Raw genomic sequence first — 23,721 nt, 5'->3', positions numbered from 1 at the left:
ATTTCACAAGAACCGTAATAACCAATTAATTTTCTAAACAAATTTTCATTTCTTTATATCATTTTCAAAATTGTCTACAAATTATTAAAATACTGCACCTGTGCTGTTAGAAAAAGTTACTTGTTGATATAAAAATGAATTACGTATGTATAATTTGCTGCACAATATCAGGGTGGCTACTCACTTGGAATTCCTCGAATTCCAGGAATTACACGTGAGTTATTGGCTCCGGAAATTATGCGTGAATTATTGGCTCTGGAAATTATTCATGAATTTTGGCAAGACATGAAAAAAGGTACAACCGGATTTTTTCTCTATTTCAATTTTTTCTCCGTAGACGTACATGGAAAATAAAACAAAATTTTCTCAATCCGTTAACTTTGTTAGTGTCTTTTGCAGAACAATCTATCTGACAGACGAAAGATTATTACAAAATAATATATCTTGAAGTTGATTAGGTAAATTTGTTGGTACATTGGAATCATACAAACCCTTTATATTGTCAATATTTTTGTGTGTGGAAGGGAGGGTGAGAGTCGGTAATACGTAAGGTTGGAATAGAGAAAACATCTGCTTGTATCTTTGAATTTTTGGAAAGTTCGCCTTGAAAACAAGGGATTACACTTGAATTTTATCATGGTCCTAGTGACCACCATGAATCTTTTGCGTTATCCACACTCAAACTTCACCTTTTGTCTGTGAGGATCATTGCATGTGCTGAAAATTATCTTTCAACAGAAACATAGTCAGTACTGCAATTGTAATCAAGGGGTTCTGAGTTCGATACCCGGTGGAGGCACATAGTGGTCCTGATCCCACTTTAAACTGTAGGTCCAGTCCCGATTAGCCTTACTGTGCATAAAGTGGAATTAAAACACCAATTCAGTCAATCAATCAAAGCAAATTTGAATGCTAAAACATTACTTTGCAAGGCTTGAATGCCATTAAGGACCAAACTGGCACGAGAGTGAGCAAGGCCCCACAGATCAGAAGTTTGCACTTGGGTAGAGACGATTGGGTGCCAAAACTGAGAATGGAGAGGAGGGGTGTGTGGCAAGGACAGTTTACATAGTGGGCAAGGCTTAGCATTAAAAGTCTATAGTACAGGGGTAAAAAGTAGGGGGGACTGTGCTCTTTCGCCGCCACTGTCTGCAGGTGACAGTGACGTCAGCCATTTTTTGTCTTGTTTAAAGTTTTGATAAACATCATATACTTGGAGGGAGAGAAATCGACAGAAAACATGTTTCAAACGCGCCAGTCATTGAATTATTTCGCCACCAAACCTAGTAAATACCTCTGTGAGATATAGCTAAAAAACCTGTAAAATATATAAACACCTAAAAAATAGGTTTAATTTAGGCACATAAACCTAAAATAGGTTCTAACAAGCAAAATAGGTTATTTTAGACACTATAAAACTTCGTCAGTTGTTTGGTTTTTAATGAAACGCTGATATCACTTGTTATTTCTTATTTACCTGCAAAGGAATAAATAGGTTAAAAACCCAAAATCCAACGTCTAGTTATCAGAAACACTATGTCAAGAATGTGGGATTTTATATACAATCCACACAAATATTCCTCGATATTACAGCACGCAACTTCCTAAAACGACATTGGAGAAGTTGACTCCTGCGTTTTGTCGGTTTAGGTGTAGCAGTCGCTCAGAGGGAAGTGAATCAATCATACAGAGTAAGTCAAATTGATGTTCCCGATTTCGGTGTCTATTTATTTCATTGTAATGATACGTAAATCACTGAGATTACACACACAGATAGAAAACTCAAAAAAGTTTTTCCGAGCATATTATAAATGTCCTATGTGCGATCCACGTGTTACACGTCACACATCTAGACTAGTCTATAATCAAGTTCCTGCCACACTCTTCCTAGCATGTCAGGGTCCATAAACCTTCTTGTTCGAAATGACACAAAAGACATTCAATTTTGGAGAATAACGTTCATATTGCAAAACAGCATGTGGCTTTTCTGTCCCATGCACTGTTGTAACTTTTCACAGAAAGACGCCCTCGATCCCAAGTGTTTCGGTTTCAGAGCTTGCACCAGCTGTAGACGATACGGCTTCGTGAGAAGACGTTACCGCAAGACTCGCCAGACAGTTTTCTGTTGAATACCAAGTTCTAGACTTGCCAGAAGATGGTTTAACCCCAAATATTGTTCGGAAATGCCGCGGAACAAGCACGACAGACTTATTGGTATGAAAATCGAGAATACAGAACGCTTTCTGCTGTCCAGTGGTAGCCATTTTCCTAACTGTGACTAAACTGCCTCCTGGTGGCCGATAGCGCAACTACGAATTTGCAATAGAAAGAAACAAAACTTTTTGAGATTATATTCCATAAAAAAATTACATATGCTAGAAAAGCTCATTACTTTTCGTATAAGAAATGAACGAAATCGGGAACATCATTTTGACTTACGCTGTATGAATGTGTCTCATAAAAAATATGGTTTGGTCCACAACTTTTGCTGAAAGGTCTGCTTTTAAATGTACCAGCCTCGAAACATGCAAGACAAGACTCCAACGTAGGCTATTATTCATAATTAAGCTGCTACATGCCTGCCCCCTAGTGGCCAGTCTTTCAGTTTACACTCCCGTAAAAATAACCCTAGCTGTCCTTTCCTACATTGGAACTTGACATCATAATATGGCGATATGTTACGTACGCTTGCAGGTGAGTATGGCGCACGTGACTTGTAAGGCAGATGTTTGCTCATTTGCATATCAAAGGCATGCGTGAATTCCGTGCAAAAAGTTACAAATGAAGCTTCTGTCAGACCATATCTGGCCGTTATTAACCATTGAGCATGCGCAGAGTATTAATAGGTCTGAACCATGTTTTCAATACACTAATTAACATGTCACTAATGTCAATTTAACTTCACTTCTCATGTTTATTATACTTGAAAAGCCTATATTGCCTGCTTTACTACCATATGCTTGTTATAAAAAAAATCATGAAAGCTTTAATGTGTCTTCGATGTTCTACTCCTTGTCGGTCGTTAAATGTAGCAGTGATAGTTCACTTAAAGTCTAGTGAAGTCTTTGGGAGTAATATCTCACCTAGATAAATCATGCTTGTAATAATCATGGTACAACTACTTCCCAGATAACAGAGTAAGCTTGCTTCAAGAAGGGAACAAGCTTTTCATGAAAAGTGTACAGTGGGATCCATGAGTATTACAGTGCAAATTGTCCATCACCACGTTCATGCACTCTATTTGACCCAATAAGAGCTTCAAGAATTAAAAGAAAACTCAAAACAAGCTGTTGACAACTTCTGCACCAGCATACACAAAGATTCATCGCTAAAAAAACACACAGGATGCAAGAGAAAAATTAATGAAAGTAGTCATGGACAATTTGCACGGTAATACTCATGGATCCCACTGTACAAGCTTGCTGAAACAATAGCAAGCTGTAAACTTGTATCATTGTCGCATGTCAAAATCGCAGCAAGCTTTGACGAGAATAAAGCTTTCCACAAGTTTCCATGCTATTTGGGTAATTCCCTGTCTATAGCATACACGTAGGCGTACGCACGGGGGCAAGGGGGGAACAGTTGCCCGTCCTAATACTCTCACTTAGAAATCTAGTGTAGAAATCTTATTACCGTGATTAAACAATATTGTTCTCTTTAAAGAATAAAGTATTTTCAAGCCGACGAAAGTTCCAAACAATTACGGCTGGATTATTTTCTATGTAATTGAATTATTTCACTTTGTTTTCCAGCAAATTACTTGTTATTAAGACTCACACATTTAATCCTTAACCTATAGGCTAGTTGCTTTACACCTATGTGGTCGCAGTATAAATTGGCCACACATTGGAAATTAATAAGTTGTGTGTAGTTGTTTTGAATCTGCTGTACAAAATCATGTTTACATATAAATTAGTCTGAACCACGGAGAAGGAAAATGAAGGGGAGAGGAACTTTTGTGCCACGGAAGCTGGAATTCTTCTAATAGAGTGATTTTCGCTGGGTCCTGACACACACTATATACGTCCCTGTTTAGTACCCATCAATACAATAAACTACTGAGCTTGTCAAGGCTTTTGCCCCCCTTAATCAGATGGTCTGCGCACGCCTATAGCTTCCAACAATACTTTCCAGCAGTGGCGTCTCCTGACCCTGAACTTCAGGCGTTGGCAAAGAAGGAATGTTAACCCCTCCCCCTCTCATTTCTGTGAACCAATATTACAAATTTTCTCCGTACCTTTTTGGTGTAAATTTATAAATATTTAGAAAAACATTAAATTACATAAATTATTTTAAATGAAGTAAATACTTCATTTAAAGTATTAATATATTTGAAGTGCAAGGAGAAGCAAGGACTGTTTAAACATGAAAATTAATGTTCAATACTTCGCCATACAATTAATTTTTAAAGCACGAGTTTGCAACCAGAGGGGTTGGTGGAACTCCTACCTATCACCCATAAAAAAACACCGTGGACATAAGAACGACCCGTTCATTGAAAACTCGCTAAAATGCACATTCCCGGTTTTTCCCCTTACCCTTCATTTATCCTTCCAAAAAGTAAAATTTGAAAAATCAACTGCTGATTACTTGAATTCCAGTCTATTCTTCTTTCTTTAGAGAGAAATGCTCTGATCACCGCCTCATAAAATTTGGATTTATCCCCTTCTCGCAGCTTAGAAAGTAATTCTTTCTGGATGGAGATAAGACTTAAGTTCGTCATCCGGTTCTGAGTTTGAGCAGATCGGCAGAATGTGTGGATCCTCTTCAGTGATGAGAACGATCTCTCGACAGATGACGTCGTGGAAGGAATTGTTGCGATCAACACTGCTAATTTATATATTTCTGTAAACTCACCCACTAGATTCGTGTCCAGTTGATAATTTAGAATCTCAATTGGTGTTTTCTCTGATCCTTCAGTGGAAGCATACCAAACAAAGTTCATTCTTCTGCAGTTTGGTTAAATTAAACGCTGCCATAAATTTCCTACAATTTATGTACGAGATGGTGAGGAAAGTTTTCTCTTTTATTCAAGTAGCCCGGTTTTGTGGGATTTAATAAATCAAAATATTGCAATTTTCAAATGATGCGAATCTAATTGTTATCTGGTTGCTGATATTATCAATGATTTCAAAGTAAAGCCTCCGGCAGAGGTCTTCCTGTGGTTCTTTGTTCAGTCGCCTCCTTTTCATTTCAACAACCTCTTTCTCTTCTATGCACCAGTTATAGAATTCCATAGTGTTTCCAAATTCTCCCTTTCCTTTTGCAGCTGTTATTGAAATTCAGTTATTTTATTACTGTAATACAAAATATCAACATTTTTAGACTGCAATATACTGAATAATACGTCTGAAAAGGCAAGCAAGTTGGATGAAACCTTTTTTAAAAATATATTTTCGAAATCCTTAAGGAAGCTAGAAAATCCTCTTGGAGTCATTGCAGTCAAATGATCGAAGTCTCCACTTTCACTAACATGTTCAAAAAACATAAGCAGTGCTTCTCTGTTGTCATTGACTGTCCACACTAGCCTAGAGGTAAAATTTCATCTGGTAGGAGCTAATAACGGGAGCTTTCTGGACATGAAAGCAGAAAGTTGGTGTAACCTCTTTGGAGAATGAGATTTAAGTGATTTAAGACCACAAAAGAACACCTTAAGCTCTTTGTTACATGCTAACGATTGTTGCAGCACCAAGTTCATTACATGAACATAACAATGCGTATAAAAAGCTTTCGGATAATTTTCCAAAAATTTACTTTAAAGGCCATTCAAATGACCACTCATTACAGAATACCCATCGTATATCTGGGCAATTAATTTATCCCCACACTTATATTTATCCATTATTTCAGTCACGTGACTAAAAAGAGCTCCTGCAGTTTTATCAGCGCTCATGTCATGAAATCCAAGAAATCTTTCAATGATTTTTTTTCTGTGAGGCCGAGAAAAAACGTAACACTGTTGACACCTGAGATATTTTGCTAATGTCTGGTGTTTCATCGAACATGATAGGCACAAAGTCTGTGTTGTGAATTTCATTGTAGATTTCATCTCTCAGAACATCCGAAACTGAATTTATTAAATCATTTTTATTGCCTGCCAAAGTACCGCGAAAAACTGTAGAATTTAATAAATGTTATTTTAATGAGGGATCAAACTCGGCACTTGCAATAAGGAATTCCATGTAATTGCCCTTATTTAGAGATGCTGCATTTTCCTCATGGCCTCGGAATGACAGTTCTTGCTTTGCTAAATAGCAGATGGCGTTAATCAACCTCTTTAATATTTCCCTGTTCTCTTTTACTTTTTCATTGTGTAGCTCTATTTCAGCTTTTCGTTGAGTATCCAAAAGAACGTCAATTCTAGTAGGGGTGGCAACAAAACTACTAAATTTAAAGAAACTTTATTATAAAGATGCAATTCAGACTCGCTGTGTTTTCTCACTGCAGTATTGAGATGATTCAAATCGGCATACCCTTGATAATTCCCAACACCTTTTTTAGTCTAGAATAATAAACATGTCCAACAGTAAAATTTATTCACCACATCACACCCGCAAAGCCAGTCTGAAATTTCATAGAGTTCTTTACGAAAATGTCTCTCAAAACCTTTTCCAGCACAACTTTTTCCTTTAACACATGTTGACATCGTGAGATTCGAACATGGTCGACTATTGTCAATCACTTGTTTCTTCTCTGAATACGAAAGCCAAGAAAATAAATTATTTAAATACTTTTGCACAACACTTTCACTATTCTCCATCTTAAAATAATCACATCACTTTACATCACACGTTTAAAAAATAATGCACAACAATCACGAGCAAAACAACGCGGAACGCGGGGCGAATGAAAGCCAAACCGTTGGGAACAAATACAACGCCTTGAGAAGGTAACCATGCTGGTGGGTGGCAGGGTGCGCATGCGCGGTCATCCTATGTTTTCGCAGTGGTAAGACGTTGGATTTCCTCGCAACGCCCTGCCCGTCACGGACCGATCTGCTTGCCTGACAACCACTGCGCGCTGCGCCGCGTTCGAAAACTGCCGGGCGCTCGTGACTGACAATTGAAGAAAAACGCTCAAAATCGTAATTTATAAAAGTACAGATACTATCTTCTTTATTTCATTTTCCTTTGGCCGTTGACACACGACTTACACACCCAGAGAAATCGCCACTGCTTTCCAGTGATTCCTAATGCCACCAGTCGGACATCCTGTGCTATGAGGAAGCAAGATGCACGGTTTCAACCATGTAATCATAATTTCAGATCTGGTTCTCGATATCTGCGCATTTAAACCATACATATATATACCCACCGAAGATTTGGAATCACCAGAAAGTACTAGTGGAAGCTAATAGACATGTATGGGATAACATATCGGCAATTAGTAATTGTATCATGAGTCTCGGTCTGGCCATTGGTGTTCATTTACCAATTCCATCTACTTATCATTGTTATATATTCGAAACAAGAGTCCACTGCAGCAGCACCATTTCCACGAAGGTCTGCAAGGATACATAAACCACCTTGCAGATATGAACCAGTTTAGAATGATTATAATTGTTGTTATTATTATGTTTCATTTTGCAACCAAGGGGAATATTGTTATATGTTAGTGGAAGTTAAGTTATGAAGCCATGGGCTGAAACAGCCATAAATTTCAAATGATATATATATTGTTGTTGATTTAATATAGCCTACATGTGTATTGAAGTTAATATAAAAATGTTCGAACCCAAGTGTTTCATTGAATAAGTTCTTCGAATTAATACACGATAATCATATCACCCAACCTCATTGTCAACGATTAACCAAAGGTGGCAGAAAAGCGATACAGTTAATGAAAATACAATGTAAAAAGGAAGAGACACATCTAGTTAATCTCCCAGTAGTGAAAGTGAAGTCGGCTCCGCTGATTACAAAAATACATAATCGGTCGAGTTTGATATACCTATGAAAGGGAAAGCTCCGATGTTTTCCACTCTTTACATATCTTGTCCCAGCGAGTCTTTTCTAGTCTCAAGGTTTCGTGGTTTCTTGATGCATGGAACAGATCGATCCGCGATGATGGGAATGAGCAGCCGTGATAACTAGATCAAGAAATGACCGTACTTTATCGAGAATCTGAACACGTCTTGCATCAGTTGTTTGCCATGAACACACATTATGTTAAATTACAGTGGAGTCTATGTTAGAACTATCTATGCAGCGAAAACAGACATATGCCAGTCTGTCGGTAGATGTTTGTGCAGCTCAGTAAAATAATATCAGAGGATATTCGTGGATGAATATAGGTTTGAAACGTAATCTGAATTCTGACAGTAATCCTAAAAGATATATAGACCAGCCTTTAAATTTTAAGGGCTTGTTTTGGGAAGAAAACTTGTCCAGCCCTCCCACAGGGCAGCGTATGTCACTGGACTATGCGAAATTCTGGTTTCTTGCTCTTGGTGGGTGGCTGAAGGTCCCTTATTGTGTACCGGTTTGGTGAATCTGGACAGTGTTGCTACCTGGCAATGTAAACTTGCGGAACTCGGAACTAGGTATCAAAATTATGTACTCTGCTTATCGACACCTAATACTTGTTGGTATTCGCAAACATATTCGCGAGGGGTGACCTTCGCTGAAAGCACTCAATTGCCGTCACCCTGAGCTGCATTTTTGCAGGCTAACGACGCTTTCTCTCCTGGACTCTGTATAGCCCTATGTAGGACTTGTATTGTCTCGTCCATACATGTTTGTGATTGTCCTGTCATCCAGTTCATCTTACCACCACCATTCCTTAATCGTCGGGATTAACAAAATGGGCAGAAATGCGACGTACAGTTATCTCAATCAGTATTTGAAAAATGTACATACCAACCAGTGGCGTATACTGACTCCAAAATCTGGGCTATCTCACTATGTCACGTGGTCCTAGGCTATGAATAGAAACAAATTTACCAACCCCTAAGAAATCAGGTTGCCAACCCATAAGAAATCGGGTTGCCAACTCATACGAAATCAGGTTACCAATTCATACGAAATCAGGTTGCCAACTCATAGGAAATCAGGTTGCCAACTCCAGAATCAGCATCATCATCTCACTGATATGAATAGTTAATATTATTTACAATTTGTGATCGATTTTTCTCCTGTATTTTATTTTCTAGACTACAGGCTTCGCAGATAGCCTAGCTAGCCTAGAATATATGCTCCTGATACCAACCAACGTCGATTGACTTTAAATCAATCATATTTGCTATTTATTTCGTCCAATCAATCTTTCATGCTTTCTTTGTGAACGCGACAATTTTCCTATTCAATTTTATGAAGTGTTTTAAAATGTGAATGTCACGTGATTCAGTATACTGGTTGTGATTGGCTACTTACAGAAATTCTAATGTATTCTTTCTTTCACAAATAATAAAAAAAGAAAAATATTCTATAATGCGTTGGGGATCTTTAGGTATAAAATTAAAATTAGATTGGTTAAAATGGGTTAGCTACGTGAGGGGTCCCGGTTAAGACATGGATGTTTGCGTTTGTTCTGAATCTAAAAATAGAGAATTGAATAAAACTGGTATGAGAGAGAGAGTTGAAAGATATCGATATCTACAGGGGTTTTCCTTTTTCAAAGATTAAAAGTCTATATGGCATCTAACTGCCACGCGGATGACTCGGGTTCGGTCCCCGGGACGGGTATTCTCAGGTGAGATTGACAAGGTCGCTGCATAAAACAGCTCTGGAGTTCACCCAGCCTCTAATCAATGGGTACCTGGGGGTACGGAGCATGGTGTTGATCACATCCTCTCTAATATGGCGGAGACCGAAGATTGTGAGATCCTATCTCCATACCCCCTATATGCCTTAGTTTGATTTGATTTTATTTAAATTTTTGTAATTTACTGTTGCTTTCTTCCACTAATAGCGACGATAAGGATTATATGATGAAATTGATGAAGGGACACTCAAAGAACATCCACGCCCAGACCGGGATTCGAACCTTGGAGCCTTGGCGCCGTAGTACGCTGTGCTAATCACTTAGTCACGAAGGTCGGCTATGAGCTTTCATGTACGGTGCTTTGCACGGGAAATACCTTTACCTTTTCTTAGTAGTAATTGAAGTAAGACTTTCAATTTTCGGTGCATTTTACAAGGGTCGTTCAAGGTTGACCGGGATTTTCGTACGTAAAAAATCGATAAATAGCCGGATCATGATGAAACGTGCGGGTGACATAATGTATTCCTTCGCGAGTAACTAGCGCCCGGCATGACGTATTTCGCGTATGCGCAGCAGTTGCAGCGAACATGGCGGCAAGCAGTGTGTCTGTGGCTGTGGAGCAGCGGTGTGTAATCAAATTTCTTGTGAAGGAGAAAGTGAAACCAGCTGAGATTTTCAGACGATTGCAAGCACAGTATGGTGAACAAACGATGTCGCGGACAAGAGTGTACGAATGGTGTGAGCAGTTTCGCGAAGGACGGGAGCTGGTGACAAATGAAGCGCATGGACACATTCGCCCGACTGCAGTCGCACCAGTGAATATCGCACGTGTTGAGCAAATGATTCTTGAGAACCGGCGAGTAACAGTGCGGGATATTGCTGCCGAGGTGAATATCAGTGTCGGGAGTGTTGAGACAATCATTCACGACCACTTACGCTTCCGCAAAATCTGTGCAACGTGGGTTCCCCGCCAGCTGACATTCGATCAGAAGTGGACACGCAGGACGGTCTGTGAACAGCTTCTGAATCGGTTTCGAGCAGAAGGTGATGAATTGTTGCAATCCATCATCACGTGTGATGAAACATGGTTGCACAATTCAACCCCAGAGACCAAAAGACGCAGCATGGAGTGGCGGTATAAAGGTTCCCCGCCCCCCAAGAAAAGCAAAACGCAGCCGTCCGCTGGAAATATCATGGCAAGTGTCTTCTGGGACATGAAGGGCGTTATCCATGTGGATTTTCTGGACAAAGGGAGCACGATTAATGCCCAGTATTACTCCACATTGTTGAGTGGTGCTGTACGAAAGTCCATTCGCAAGAAAAGACCTGGGATATTGTCTGGAAATGTCATTCTTCTCCATGACAATGCCCGCCCTCACACGGCCAATGTGACAACAACAACTCTGGCCGACATGCGCTGGGAAGTTCTGCCCCATCCCCCCTACAGTCCGGATTTAGCCCCCAGTGATTATCATTTGTTTGCACCCCTTAAAGACCATCTGGGAGGGAAGAAATTCACGACAGACGAAGCACTGCGGAACGATGTCCTCCAGTGGCTACGACAACAACCAAGTTCTTTCTATGCCAAAGGAATTCGGGAGCTGCCAGAACGATGGCAACGGTGCCTCGGCGCGCACGGAGAATACTTCGAAAAACTGACATAGTTTGGTGTTTCTTCTGCTACCTTTATCCTCTGCAGAAATAAAAGTCCCGGTCAACCTTGAACGACCTTGTACATAATACTTGATGGCTATTCATGTACAGTGTGTACGTTTAATACTTTTTTCTGATGATTACAGTAAAAACTCGAAACTTTCAACTTCAATTCTCGTTTAGAGTCCATTAAAGGAAATGGAAACCGTATTTTTGCTCCGACTTTAAATCCTGAGCGTCTCTTGTTGACAGTTTTATGTCATTGTGTTCAAATCTAGAAGAAATAACACGCACGCACACATCTGTCATTCTACAGGCAACTGTTTCTTGTTAATGGTGACAGTATACTGTGCATGCGTCTCATTAGAAGACACTCGCCCTGTTTTCCGGTAGGGGTCTCTTATGTCGCTGTCTTTGCGCGACTCGGCAATTAATTGCTCTTCTCATAAGTGTTCCGGTCAAAGTTTTTTTCCTACGAAAGGAGAATTTTTCTTTAATGACTCTCGAAAAGGAGCCGCTTTTTGGTAAGAAACTCGAACACCCTGGTTTTCTGACTCAAGAAACAGACTTCGACTTGGAAAAGAGGAGAACACGAATGTCACAGATCACGGAGGATGTATCACCTTCGAACAACGCTGCATCGTACTTCTCCCACTAGGCGGCGATACTGTCGCTTCCCTCCGACGGAACATGGCGTCAATTAGGGAGAAATTATTACCACGGCTTGTCAACGCGACCCTCTTTGCGAATTCACGATGTTTATCTGCGGCCATTTGGAATACATGAAGCCTGTTTGTTTTTTTTCCTTCTCCCTCTGTAAACCTTAAGAACTTAATACCGGGAGTGTTTTGTTTCATAAAGGGCAATTTCTTTCCGCTTTTGTCATGTAAATGCCAAGCCCCTACGAGGTGAATCTAGGGTCATCTTCCCTCATCATATTCAGTTTCTTTGAACAGAGTTTTTGTGCATTAATAGCTGCATATATGGAATTATCCAATTAAGAGTAATTTCTAAACCACGCCCACAACGCGCAAGAAAAGTAACAACATAATTTAATACATAAATGAAGCTGTAGTTGATACGGAAAACCAATTCAACTTTACTTCACTTTGTTCTCACCGCGTGAAGTCTATGGATTATAACTCAGATAATAAGTAAATTGTGTGACTCCCTGCCCCGCGCTTTTGATTAATGTATACTGTATCTCGTTTGTTTGTTTGTTTGTTTGAATTTGGGTTTAAGTACGCATACACTTTGTTTAATTAGTACAAGATACTTTCTTTGCTTGTTACAAATCTTAATTCTAAATTCTCATTAGTGTTATTACTAAACAATTTATCTCGAATGTTTGTCGTTCGGTATGTCGCGGCAATCGAATAAATTATGATAATGATGGAAGAAAGCAACAAACATAGATAGCTTCACCCTGTCCCAGATACCTCTGAAACAATGCCGCGCATAGCGTCAGAAAAGGGGAGGAAATCGAGTCGGCCGGGCGAAGCAGTATACTTCTTTAACGTCGAAGAAATGAAGAAAGCCGCCGCCACGAATGTGGGTGTGGATAAATAGCGGGCGAGTTGTTTTCGTCCAATCACACTCAACCTTCAGTCAATGAACGCAGCTGTCATTCTGCTCGTCTACTCCACGTGGAGTCTCAGTCACATGACTGCGAATACGCTGTTGCCGTACTTTGCAACTTCAATGTGGAGACCGTGGGAAGGTGCTTGTGACGGAGGGACAAGGTGGCGTAGAGTTGATGTAATTATACAATGTAAATGAATATCCTATCTGATAGGAATATTTTGATACTAATCAAACCAGGCACACCTTCCTGTACGCCTACTATGTTACGACTTATCTCACCTAGAACAATTAAAAAATCAAAATCCATACCATTTACATAAATAAATTAAAAAATCACTGATATCAAGCATGACCCATGTGTATTGGATGTTTTTGCAGCCAACACTGTCCGTTGAATGTGATTGTTGCAGCTGGTGGACGCGCTCCGTGGACTTCAAAGCCAGCCGGTCGTTAACGTAGCTAGCGCGTCGACTATACACGCTGCAGCGGAGGCTGGTAACTGCAGTCGCTACCCCCACCTCCACGTCTCTGCTCCACGCAATCGAGTTCCCTCTCACGTGTTCATTGGTGTGGCCATCTCGCGTCACTACTTGCGCAGAGACTGGTTTTCGTTTGCCTCCTCCAGAGATATCTGGAGCTACCCTCGATTAGATCACATGATCAATATTTTCGCAGTATATTACGCTTATCCACGGTGCGAAATCATTGAAGATTGTTGGGGGGAAGAAAGATCTTAATCTACACACACACATAAGCCTATATATACACAAATATATAATTTTTTATACATATAATACATATTTATAATATAAATATGCAGTAAATTAAGATTTAATATACATTATTATTATAATTATTATTAAGTATATACATATACTTTTAAATATATCAGATATTTAAAAAGTAACAAACTAATTCCTATACTGACTGGTTAAGGATGTCAATAAATGACAAAATAGTTTAAATATTTTTATTATCTTTTAAGTTTTGTTTAGTTTTTGCTTTCTATTAGTATAAATCAATTACATTTCATAGTTATATTTGTCTTGCATTGTTATTTTACCTTTATTATGAATATATTATATCAATATAACATTTGTTATTGGTGTAAGATCTGTAAATAGTCTCTTGAATAAGAGAGAGAGAGAAAGTATGCAACACTCACAAACACATTACTTTGTGGTTGTTTTCGATACTATCCGTAGTAAAGAATATTTGAAGTAAAAAATAATTGCTCACCTTTTGTTTTATAACAAACACTCTCCCCTCCCGGAATTTTTTGGTGGGGGATTTTTGAAGCCAAGACTGGGAAATCCCCCCTGTCCCTCCAGGATTTCGCATCCTGTTATCCCCAGACTATGAAGGTCAATTAGGTTTCGTTTGTTACAGTGTTCACATGTATAATACTATACAATGTTGGTTAGAAGAGAAGATCTCATTCCAAGTTCCATTCCTGGAACCGCCCCTGGTTGTGTGTGTGTCGACAATTTCCAATGTAACTTCTTGTTTACGTTGTACAGTGAGATGCATAAGCATTACCAAGCAAATTGTCCACCATATTTTTTCTCTTTGTTTTAGCCAATGAGAGCTTCAACAACTGGAACAAAATGCCAAACAAGCAGCTGACAATCTCTGCACCAGAAAATGTAAGAGTCCATTTCTTAAAAACACACAGGATGCAAGGAAAAAAATAACGAAAATAGTCGTCGACAAATTGTCGAGCAATACTTGTGCATTCCGTTGTACGTTCCTTCAACATGGTAACTACCCCCATCGTCAGCAGAACACAATCTTTCTGAATAAAGAGCAGTTTCACACTTCAAACTGGCAACACCGGAACTAAGTATGGGCTTTATTTCTAGAAGCCGCTTTTGCGTCAGATTATTGTTATTTCGATGCTCAACGTGGACCGACTTCTTATTATCTACAATTTAGCCTGTCTCGAGCTTCAGAGGGGAAAATTTGAAACCATGGGTTCAGTTTGACTTTCTACGCCAGACCTAACTTTCTGAAGCAATCTATGCAGACCAAAATTACTCACAGGCACCAGTACTGAATCGAAAACGATACGTTCATAGCTAGTTGTGCATCTTTCTTGTGCACAGCAAGGGTAATATTTAACTTTAAGTAATGTGCATTTCAAATCAATCAAGGCACTAGCTATGTTTGGCACAAAAAGCGAAATGGCAAAGGTTAAATCGCTGCCAAACTGCCTTGCCTCTGCTGTATTTGCGTTAGTATAATCATTTATCTCCGTATCAAGATTAATCGCCACGATGAGGATCAAAGGGAAATAATCAGGGTTGTCCATGAACCCATAAATTCTAATGGACTCTATGACTCTATTAGGTTCCTGAACAGGACCGAAACCTTTTTTATAGCACAATTTAAATTCGGTCGAAGTTGCTTATTGTTTCATTTCAATACGGAACTTCGACCGTATTTAAATTGAAGAAAGGTTTCTGGACCGAATTGAAATACTTTACAGATAAAAAGGTTCTTTACGGTCCAGAGCCCCGGTTGCTGATTTTCTCTCCTGGACCGGAATTGAATTTATTTAAAATTCCTGGACCTTTAATTACCCTGGCAATTATGAAATACGTAACACACGATGAAACGCGCATACATTACCCGGAATTTTAACCTACAATATCACGCTTCACAGCGCGCAATGCTCTGCCACGGAGGATGGTGACTACAAAGGATTATCTCTGGTACTCAACATCGATATTCCCTTAGCCTGTTTGAAATAATTATGAAGCTGCCCATTTTTTTCTTGTATCTCATACAGTCATAGGCGCTTCTGGGGTGCAGCAGTATTGAGTCAATACTGTCGTTTCAACCCAGAAGTATCCATGACTGTGGTACTCATACGAACCATATTGTACGCACTACATACACACGTATACATATGATTTTAGTGTTTTAAATATGTCCAACCAGGACCGGATGAATAGAAATACAGAAGGAGAGAAACGTGTAATACATAGAGGTGGGTCCGTTGAACATTTATATAGTAAGAAATGTTCATGGGACGTAGGTTGGATGAGGTCCTTCCAAATTTGCACAGACTAATTCAAGTGTCTTATTTCCGATTAAGGCTTTCGAAGGATAAATTACAGATAATATATATTTACGAAATTATCAGTTAAAATTATACTATGCTTTTCCAGAAAGCCAATTGATTTACCGTGACGTCATCAAATCATGGTTGAATATCTCGGAAAGCCTCCTTGACTCCGACACTGGATTTTACGACCTTTTCTTGCTTTATCTTAAAAGTGACATTATAATTGTGATGTGAAGACACACTTGTTATTAGCATCAAGGCATCAAGATTGCAAAACATTTTTTAACATTTCATTTTTACATGTACAGTCACGGACTTTCTGGATTGTCATGAATACATTGATCTACAATGGAATCGTTACAATCCAAAAGTGTCTGTGATTGTACAGTGGGATCCATGAGTATTACCGTGCAAATTGTCCATCATCAAGAAAATTCAAAATAAGCTGTTGACAACTTCTGCACCAGCATACATAAAAATCCATCTTTTAAAAACACATAGGATGTAAGAGGAAAATTATTGAAAATAGTTATGGACCATTTGCACGGCAGTACTCATACATCCCACTACATTGGTTATGTGATATATTGTAATTGTGACTGTTATAATATTGATAGCAAGGATAAATTTAGTATCTTTAGTCAGTATTCAATTATATTTTCACTACTGCTCGGTTTCATGTTTAATTTATATTTGAATTTAAAAAATGTTAGGCTATTATAATATGTTAGGGATCATAATAGCTATTCTTTTTTCATGTTAACATATTGACAATAGTAGTAATTATTTACTCTACTGAAATTCCTGACGTGGTAATTATTGAGTTTTACACTTGGATAGATGAGATATAATTATAACTTAAATTGTCAGGTGACTTTGAATAATATTAAAATAATATGTTTTTTTCAAATCAACTGCAGATTACTGAATATTAAACAATAATAATGATCAATCTTCAGCCGTAGATATACACTTACTCGCAACATCACCGACTGTATTATATGTTATTCTCATTTTAGGAAACCGGCTAAAACCACCAGACCCACACATGCGGAACTTTGTCAGCTTTATACAGAGGCAAGGCTATGAGAGTGGAACAGTGTGTGTGCTAAAAGATGGACGATTGGTTCAATTGGAGAAACTAACCAGACATGGATCAAGTCGTCACCCGGACACTCCAATACATCTAGAGTCTCTGGAACAATTGATACTTGCAGCAGCGACACTGAAACTCATCCAGGATCGTAAACTTGACTTACTTCATAAACCGTTCAACAACCTGGATGCTTCACCTAGTGATCTACTGCGGAGGGTTACCATTGAGCAGCTATTGAGACACACTAGTGGGATTGGTAGACATCAGAAAAAATCAAGTTATGAGTCCTTTTCGTTCAGAAGTGATTCGGGTTTTAACAGCAGTGTAGTGTTTGTGAATTTCCCAGGTTCAAAGTATGATTACTCAGATTTCAACTACTTTTTACTGATGAACGTTCTTAGTGACCTGACCAAGAATCGACTAAGTGAGTTCTTGACTAAGCATATCTTCGTACCTTTGGGCCTTTGGAAGACTCACCTCAGTCATACCAATCACAAGAAGACTTGGTACTCTGCACCAAGCGACTTTGTCCGACTACTCCACTCGTTTCTTGATGAAGAACATACCATATGGAGCCCACACATACGGAAATTAGTGTTATCCAAGCCAGAACCACCATTCCCGCAACACGTGGCAAAATGGCCAGGACTGGGGGTGATGGTAAGCAGGAGTCACGCGTGGTTGAATAGTGACGCTCAATCTCATGATATGACTGTCTCGTGCACCATCAAGGAATCACATAAAAGCAAGGCGATGCAAGAAGAGCAGTTGTGCTGGTTCGTTGCCCTGGACAAGAACAGACACAAAAACGTCCATCAAGAGCTAAAGACCATTTTCAAGCATGCAAGAGATTGGCCAGTGAAAGACATATCAGCAGTCATAATGGCTGACGTGGTTGTGAAAAGCAAACACGGAAGAAACATTTACATCAAGTATCAGGTCCCAGAGCAAGATATTGACGCGTACATACAAGCCGCTTATAGACTAGGCATGTGCCCTTCAAGAAGAACTGAATATATCCTTCACCGGAAAACATACTTCTCAATGATTCTCGAGAAGTGTGGAGGAAACTCTGTCCTGTTTTCGGATCCTCTCTCCTCAGAAATCACGGAAGTGGCTGATGTTTGGGCGGAGGAACTGAAAGACTTATTGAAACGTCGTGCTCTGTCCGGGCAATGCCTCGGGGACATCGTTCCTCTCTCGAAAGATCTACTTCGGGTCTTATTAGCTCCATGTGGCGGTCCCGAGTGGATCTTGGAGAACGACGTTCCCAAATCTCTTCTGTCTGGTGAAATTAGGAAGAAACACACTCTTGGCTTTCTTCCCAGGATCCTCTTGGCTTACGAAAGATCGCAAGAGCTTAGGTATTTGATTCACTTTCAACGCGTTTAAACGGTGGCTTCGAGAACCATTCGTTTCACAACACACACATACACACATTACAACGTCAGGCAAGGGGGGGGGGGGGGTCTCAACCTCCCAAAACCTCAACGTTTAATCTGTTTACATTTTTCTATATTTCCTTTCACATACTTCCTAGTTATCTTTGTAGCAGATGCCTTGTTTGATTTGGTTTCATTTACTTCGCTTTTCTGCCACTTTTGACTAATCCTGAAGATGAAGATAGCAATGATATGATGAAATTGATGAAGGGACACTAACAAAGAATGCCTAGGCCTGGATTCCAACCCGAGACACTTGGCATGTTGTGATAACCACTCCATCACACATGTAGGAGATGCAAGTAAGTATTCAATTTTCATTCACTTGTAGAAAACAATAAATTTTTACATTTGTATCAACGTCAAATATGGGGAAGGACTATCTTTTTCAAAATTCACATATGTTAATCTAGATTAATTCTAATTTACTTTAATCCCTGTACTAATTGATGAGAATCTGGAACTCTGTTGAGTAAGAATGAAAGTTAGGGTAATGGGCAGTGACAAAAATAGAAGCGATATTTATTTAGCGAAAATATTAATGTATGTGTGTGCGAATGCATATAGTAAAATAATACAGGGTGATTCGTTAGAAAACCCAAACATTCATCAATAACTTTAAAATTTTTCACGGTTCTGTATGAAAATATACATGTACTTGTACGTATGTTACAATAAACACGCGCTGTTCAACAAATGTTTGTGGCACACGCTATCAGTCTACAATGAGTCATCCAACTGCTTGCGGGCCATTTCATTCAGGGGCGTTCTGCGTCGATAGACATGGGTTCGTAGCGAACCATACTTAATAAAAGTTAAGACCTCTTTGGATTTCCTAGCGAGAGAATCGCCCTGTATAATTATAATATCAAAAGAATTACACCATGCGCGTAATTTTCTTCTATTCTAAAACCTCTGAAAATAGGCATTTTTAAGCATCTCCCGTTAAACAGTAAGAGGCCCTTCCTTAAGTTAAGTCTAGCTATGGATCTTGCAACTGTCCCCGGTGTGGAGCAGTTTGTTGCAATATTTTAAATAAAAATAACTTTTCAAATGTTACTTATCACATTAGTATATTAACCAATTTCTACAGTCACTATAGTTACGAATAACAAACAAAATAACATCAACATTGAATAGAGTAACACAACAGAAGTTTTCTTCATTCTTTTCAGATTATGCACAAAACTAAATAACAAAATATAATTGTAAAATGTCTTTGAATTAAAGAACTGTTGCAATAGCCTCCTCCTCCGGTTGAAACCCTTGATATCATACTTTGATGTAGAAATACGTATATTTTTCAAACGTAACATCTTCAATGTATCATCTTCACTTCTTCTTCTACTACTTCTTTGGCACCAATCTTATTCCTTTCACATCTTCTTTACAGCCATCTTCAGTAGATTTCTTCTTTACTGCAATCTCATTACCATTACTATTTCATAACCATCTTATGTCAATTTAAAAGGGTTTTATTCTTAACGAGTGCACTTCTTCCGTTTGAAACTATATGTGCAAACGAAGCCCTTCAATAAAAATGCGAATCACATTACATTCAACTTACATTATATATATATTCCTTCTTATCATTCTTCCAGAGAGACACTTTGTATAATTCTCCCTTTGTTATTCGTGTCAACACTCTTCCTCAATACATTGACATACACCATACTGATGAGAATAGAAGCCAAACATGAGTTCTTACATAAAAGATAATATGATGATCAACAGAACAGAGATAATAAATTCATGCTGGTTTACACATGATAATAAAATACATAATGCAAACAACTGAACTCGTTTTTGCACAAAATTACAACAAATTCAATCCTTATGTACAATTAAAACATAAATCAGTATTTCTTAACAACTCCTTTCTTTTCTCCTCCGAACAATTAAAAGGTTTAATGTTTTCTAGGTTTTGTCTACCTTTTGTTCCCTTTCCATCTAGAGAAACTACAGTCGCACAATTGTTTCTTACTTCTATTACCAAGAATGGGCCAATAAACAAATCATATAATTTGTAGATAGTTTTGTTTAAAGCAGAGCTCTTAGCATGATTTTTAATCATGATTAAATCTCCTTTGACAATATTTTTAGTACCAGAGCTTGTTTGAACACCTTTAGAATTTCTTCGATGTTTAAGTTTTTCTTTTAGTTCCAAGTATTTTGCCTTCCAGGATAATTCTTCAATATTCTCAGGCCAATCGACAATATTAGTTATATTATCTTTAACTTGATCGTGTAAAAATAGTTCCGCAGGTGTAAAACCAATAGATTCAGAATATGAATTGTTCAACAATTTGACAACGTTTGTCAAACATTTAGCCCAAGATTTATGATTATCCTTGCAAAATAACCTCAGTAAACGCACAATCTCTTTATTGTAGCGTTCAATTGGATTAGCGTGTGGTGAATATGGCGAAGTAAAAATATGCTTGATGTTCTTGGAGGTAATAAAACTTCGCCACTCCTTAGATTTAAATTGTGAACCATTATCACTTAATATAATTAGACATGCAGGATAATGATGAAAATACGATTGGTTTAGTTTATTGATAATTTCCATAGATGAAGCTTTACGCAAAGGATAAACCATAATAAACTTACTTGCAAGATCCACTATACTTAGTATATATTGATAACCTTGAGAAGCTGGTAACGGACCAATCAAATCTAATGAAAGGAATTGATGTATTTTAGGAGTTAATATGTGAAGATCTTCTCGTGTGACACGTTGCACTCTCTGCTTTGACTTGGCACATTCAAGACAATTTCTCAGATATAATTTAATGCTGGCTTTCATGTTTGGCCAAAAGAAAAATTTTGAACACTTTCTGAAGGTTTTTGAATAACCAAAATGTCCACATAAATCATGATGATCATACAGTACCTTTTCCACAGCTTTTTTAGGTACAAATATTCTCCAGTGTTCAGACGCAATAGATTTATAGAATAAGATATCTTCATGCATTCTAAAATGTCCTCTGATTTCGAACTTAGAATCTCCCTTGTTTATCGCAATTCTTAACTTTTGACACTGCTCATCGTTCTGTTGAGATTGTACCCAATATTGTGGAGTATCTTGGGATAGGAGATCGATATTTGTATTATTAACGTAGAGTTTCGATGTGAATAAATCTCCCTGTGCCCTTGCAGGATATCTGCTTAAGGCATCAGCCACAATATTGGTAGAACCTTGAATATGTTCAACAGTAAAATCAAAACTTTGAAGTTTTAATGCCCAGCGGTTTAGTCTTGGGTTTAAACTTCTAGCCGACTGCAGCCATGAAAGTGACTGATGGTCACAATGAATAACAAATGTTCTTCCACTAAGATAAACACTAAACTTTTCTACTGAAAAGAGGATAGCAAGACATTCAATCTCATGAGTTGAATAAGTTAATTCTGTACCACGCAATACTCTACTAACATATTGTATTACTAACGTTTCATCTTCATCTGATAACTGCCATAAAACTCCTCCAATTCCAACTTTGCTTCCATCAGTGTTAAGATGGAAAATTTTACTAAAATCCGGTTGAGCTAATACATCAGGAGATGTAACTAGCTGTTTCAAATCATTAAAAGCTTGGTGATGATTCTCCTTCCAGTCCCACTTGTTATTTGATTTTAGTAAATCATACAAAGGAGCAGCTATCATTGCAAATTTGTGAACAAATTTTCTCCTCCAATTTACTATTCCTAAAAATTTCCTTAGAGCCTTCTTGTTTTGAGGAACTGGAAAATCCATGATTGCTTGGTTCCTTTCAGGATCAATATGAATGGTTTCTCCAGAAATCACATGGCCTAGGAAATGTATTTCAGTTTGGAAGAACTTGCATTTCGACAATTTAATAGACATATTAGCTGTCTTCAGAGTTGATAAAACATAACGTAAATGTTCTAAGTGGTTTTGAATTGATGGAGAGAAAATTAAAATATCATCAATATAAACAATCAGGAAAGAATTTGTATGATTGCCAAATATTTTATGCATTCTATCAACGAACACACTCACGGCACTTTTGATTCCAAAAGGCAAAAAATGGAACTCCATCAAAATGCCTCTATAAGAAAATGCCGTAAACTTAAACGACCTTGGTGTCAAAGGAATCTGAAAATAACCGCAACTAAGGTCAATAGATGTGAAGTATTTCGCTCCCTTCAATCTTTGTAGTAATTCCGAGATAGGCTCTACCTGTGTCATCGGAGAAATTACGTGTTTGTTTAATTTACGGAAGTCGACCACTGGTCTCCATAAACCTCCCGCCTTTGGGACTATGTGGAGTGGATTCCTATAGGGAGATGTGCTTTCTTGTATAACGCCCCACTGTTGCCATTTTTGTAACTCTCTTTCCATATCATCCCGTCTAGCATAAGGAACAGGATAAGTTGGTGCTATTATTGGCACATCAGTATCCAATTGTATATCGTAAGCTTCCACATTTGCTTTTTTAGGTCTGTCAGAAAATAAAACTTGGTATTCGAGAAGAAGATGAAATAACTGATCCAAACAATCAGATGGAAGAGTATTGTTCATGAACGCTGCACGCCGAATATCTTCCTCCGAAGCGATGTCAGATGTTCCTTCAATTTGTGAAGTGGTTGAAATTGGTAATTTGCAAGAACGTACTATTCCCTTCATTGACGGAAGACTTTCTTCAGATTGCATTAAAAACGGAGCAATTATTTCCTGACCTAATGAATTCGAAAGCATGACGGTTGCGTTGCTGTAATTTATAATCGCCTTATATTGCCACAAAAATGGCGAACCCAAAATTAAATCAGCGTGTAACTGTTTGACAATATACAGTCCCATGTGGAAAAACTCATTTGCTATTTGAACTGTTACATATTTGAAACCCATTACCTTTATACGTTGATCTCCTGCAAAGCAAGCCAATTGTATTCCTTCTAATTGTTCCAATTTTGCTCCTGGTATAATTGAACTTACAATTGTCCAGATTTTATAATCTAATAAATTACACTGACTTCCAGTATCAATTAAACAATTTAAAGACAGATCCGCAATTTTACCTTGTATTTCTGGATTCTCAATTTTTGGTATTGGAGTACCGTTTTCTGACATAATCCACTCTGGTTCAGAATCGTACCATTCTAATAAAAATGCTACAGATAAAACTTTATCTCTGGTAACGCCTAAAGAT

The 23,721-nt window shown here is 38.2% G+C and overlaps 1 protein-coding gene across 1 annotated transcript in view; it reads left to right on the top strand.

The window, feature by feature from the left end:
• Window positions 1-19,170, top strand: part of LOC146004959 (uncharacterized) — a 65,869-nt gene extending 46,699 nt beyond the window's left edge. The window contains exon 2 of the mRNA XM_083144032.1: window positions 17,029-19,170. Coding sequence (XP_083000158.1) covers window positions 17,029-18,497 — 1,469 coding nt within the window. The 3' untranslated portion in view covers window positions 18,498-19,170. The remainder of the gene's footprint in view (window positions 1-17,028) is intronic.
• Window positions 19,171-23,721: the final 4,551 nt, after the last annotated feature.

This window comes from Lepisma saccharinum, chromosome 22 (genome assembly GCF_977018435.1).
Source record: "Lepisma saccharinum chromosome 22, izLepSacc3.1, whole genome shotgun sequence".
Classification (NCBI taxonomy): domain Eukaryota; kingdom Metazoa; phylum Arthropoda; class Insecta; order Zygentoma; family Lepismatidae; genus Lepisma; species Lepisma saccharinum.
The sequence above is the reverse complement of the archived record's forward strand: the minus strand, read 5'-3'. Positions and strand labels throughout refer to the sequence as shown.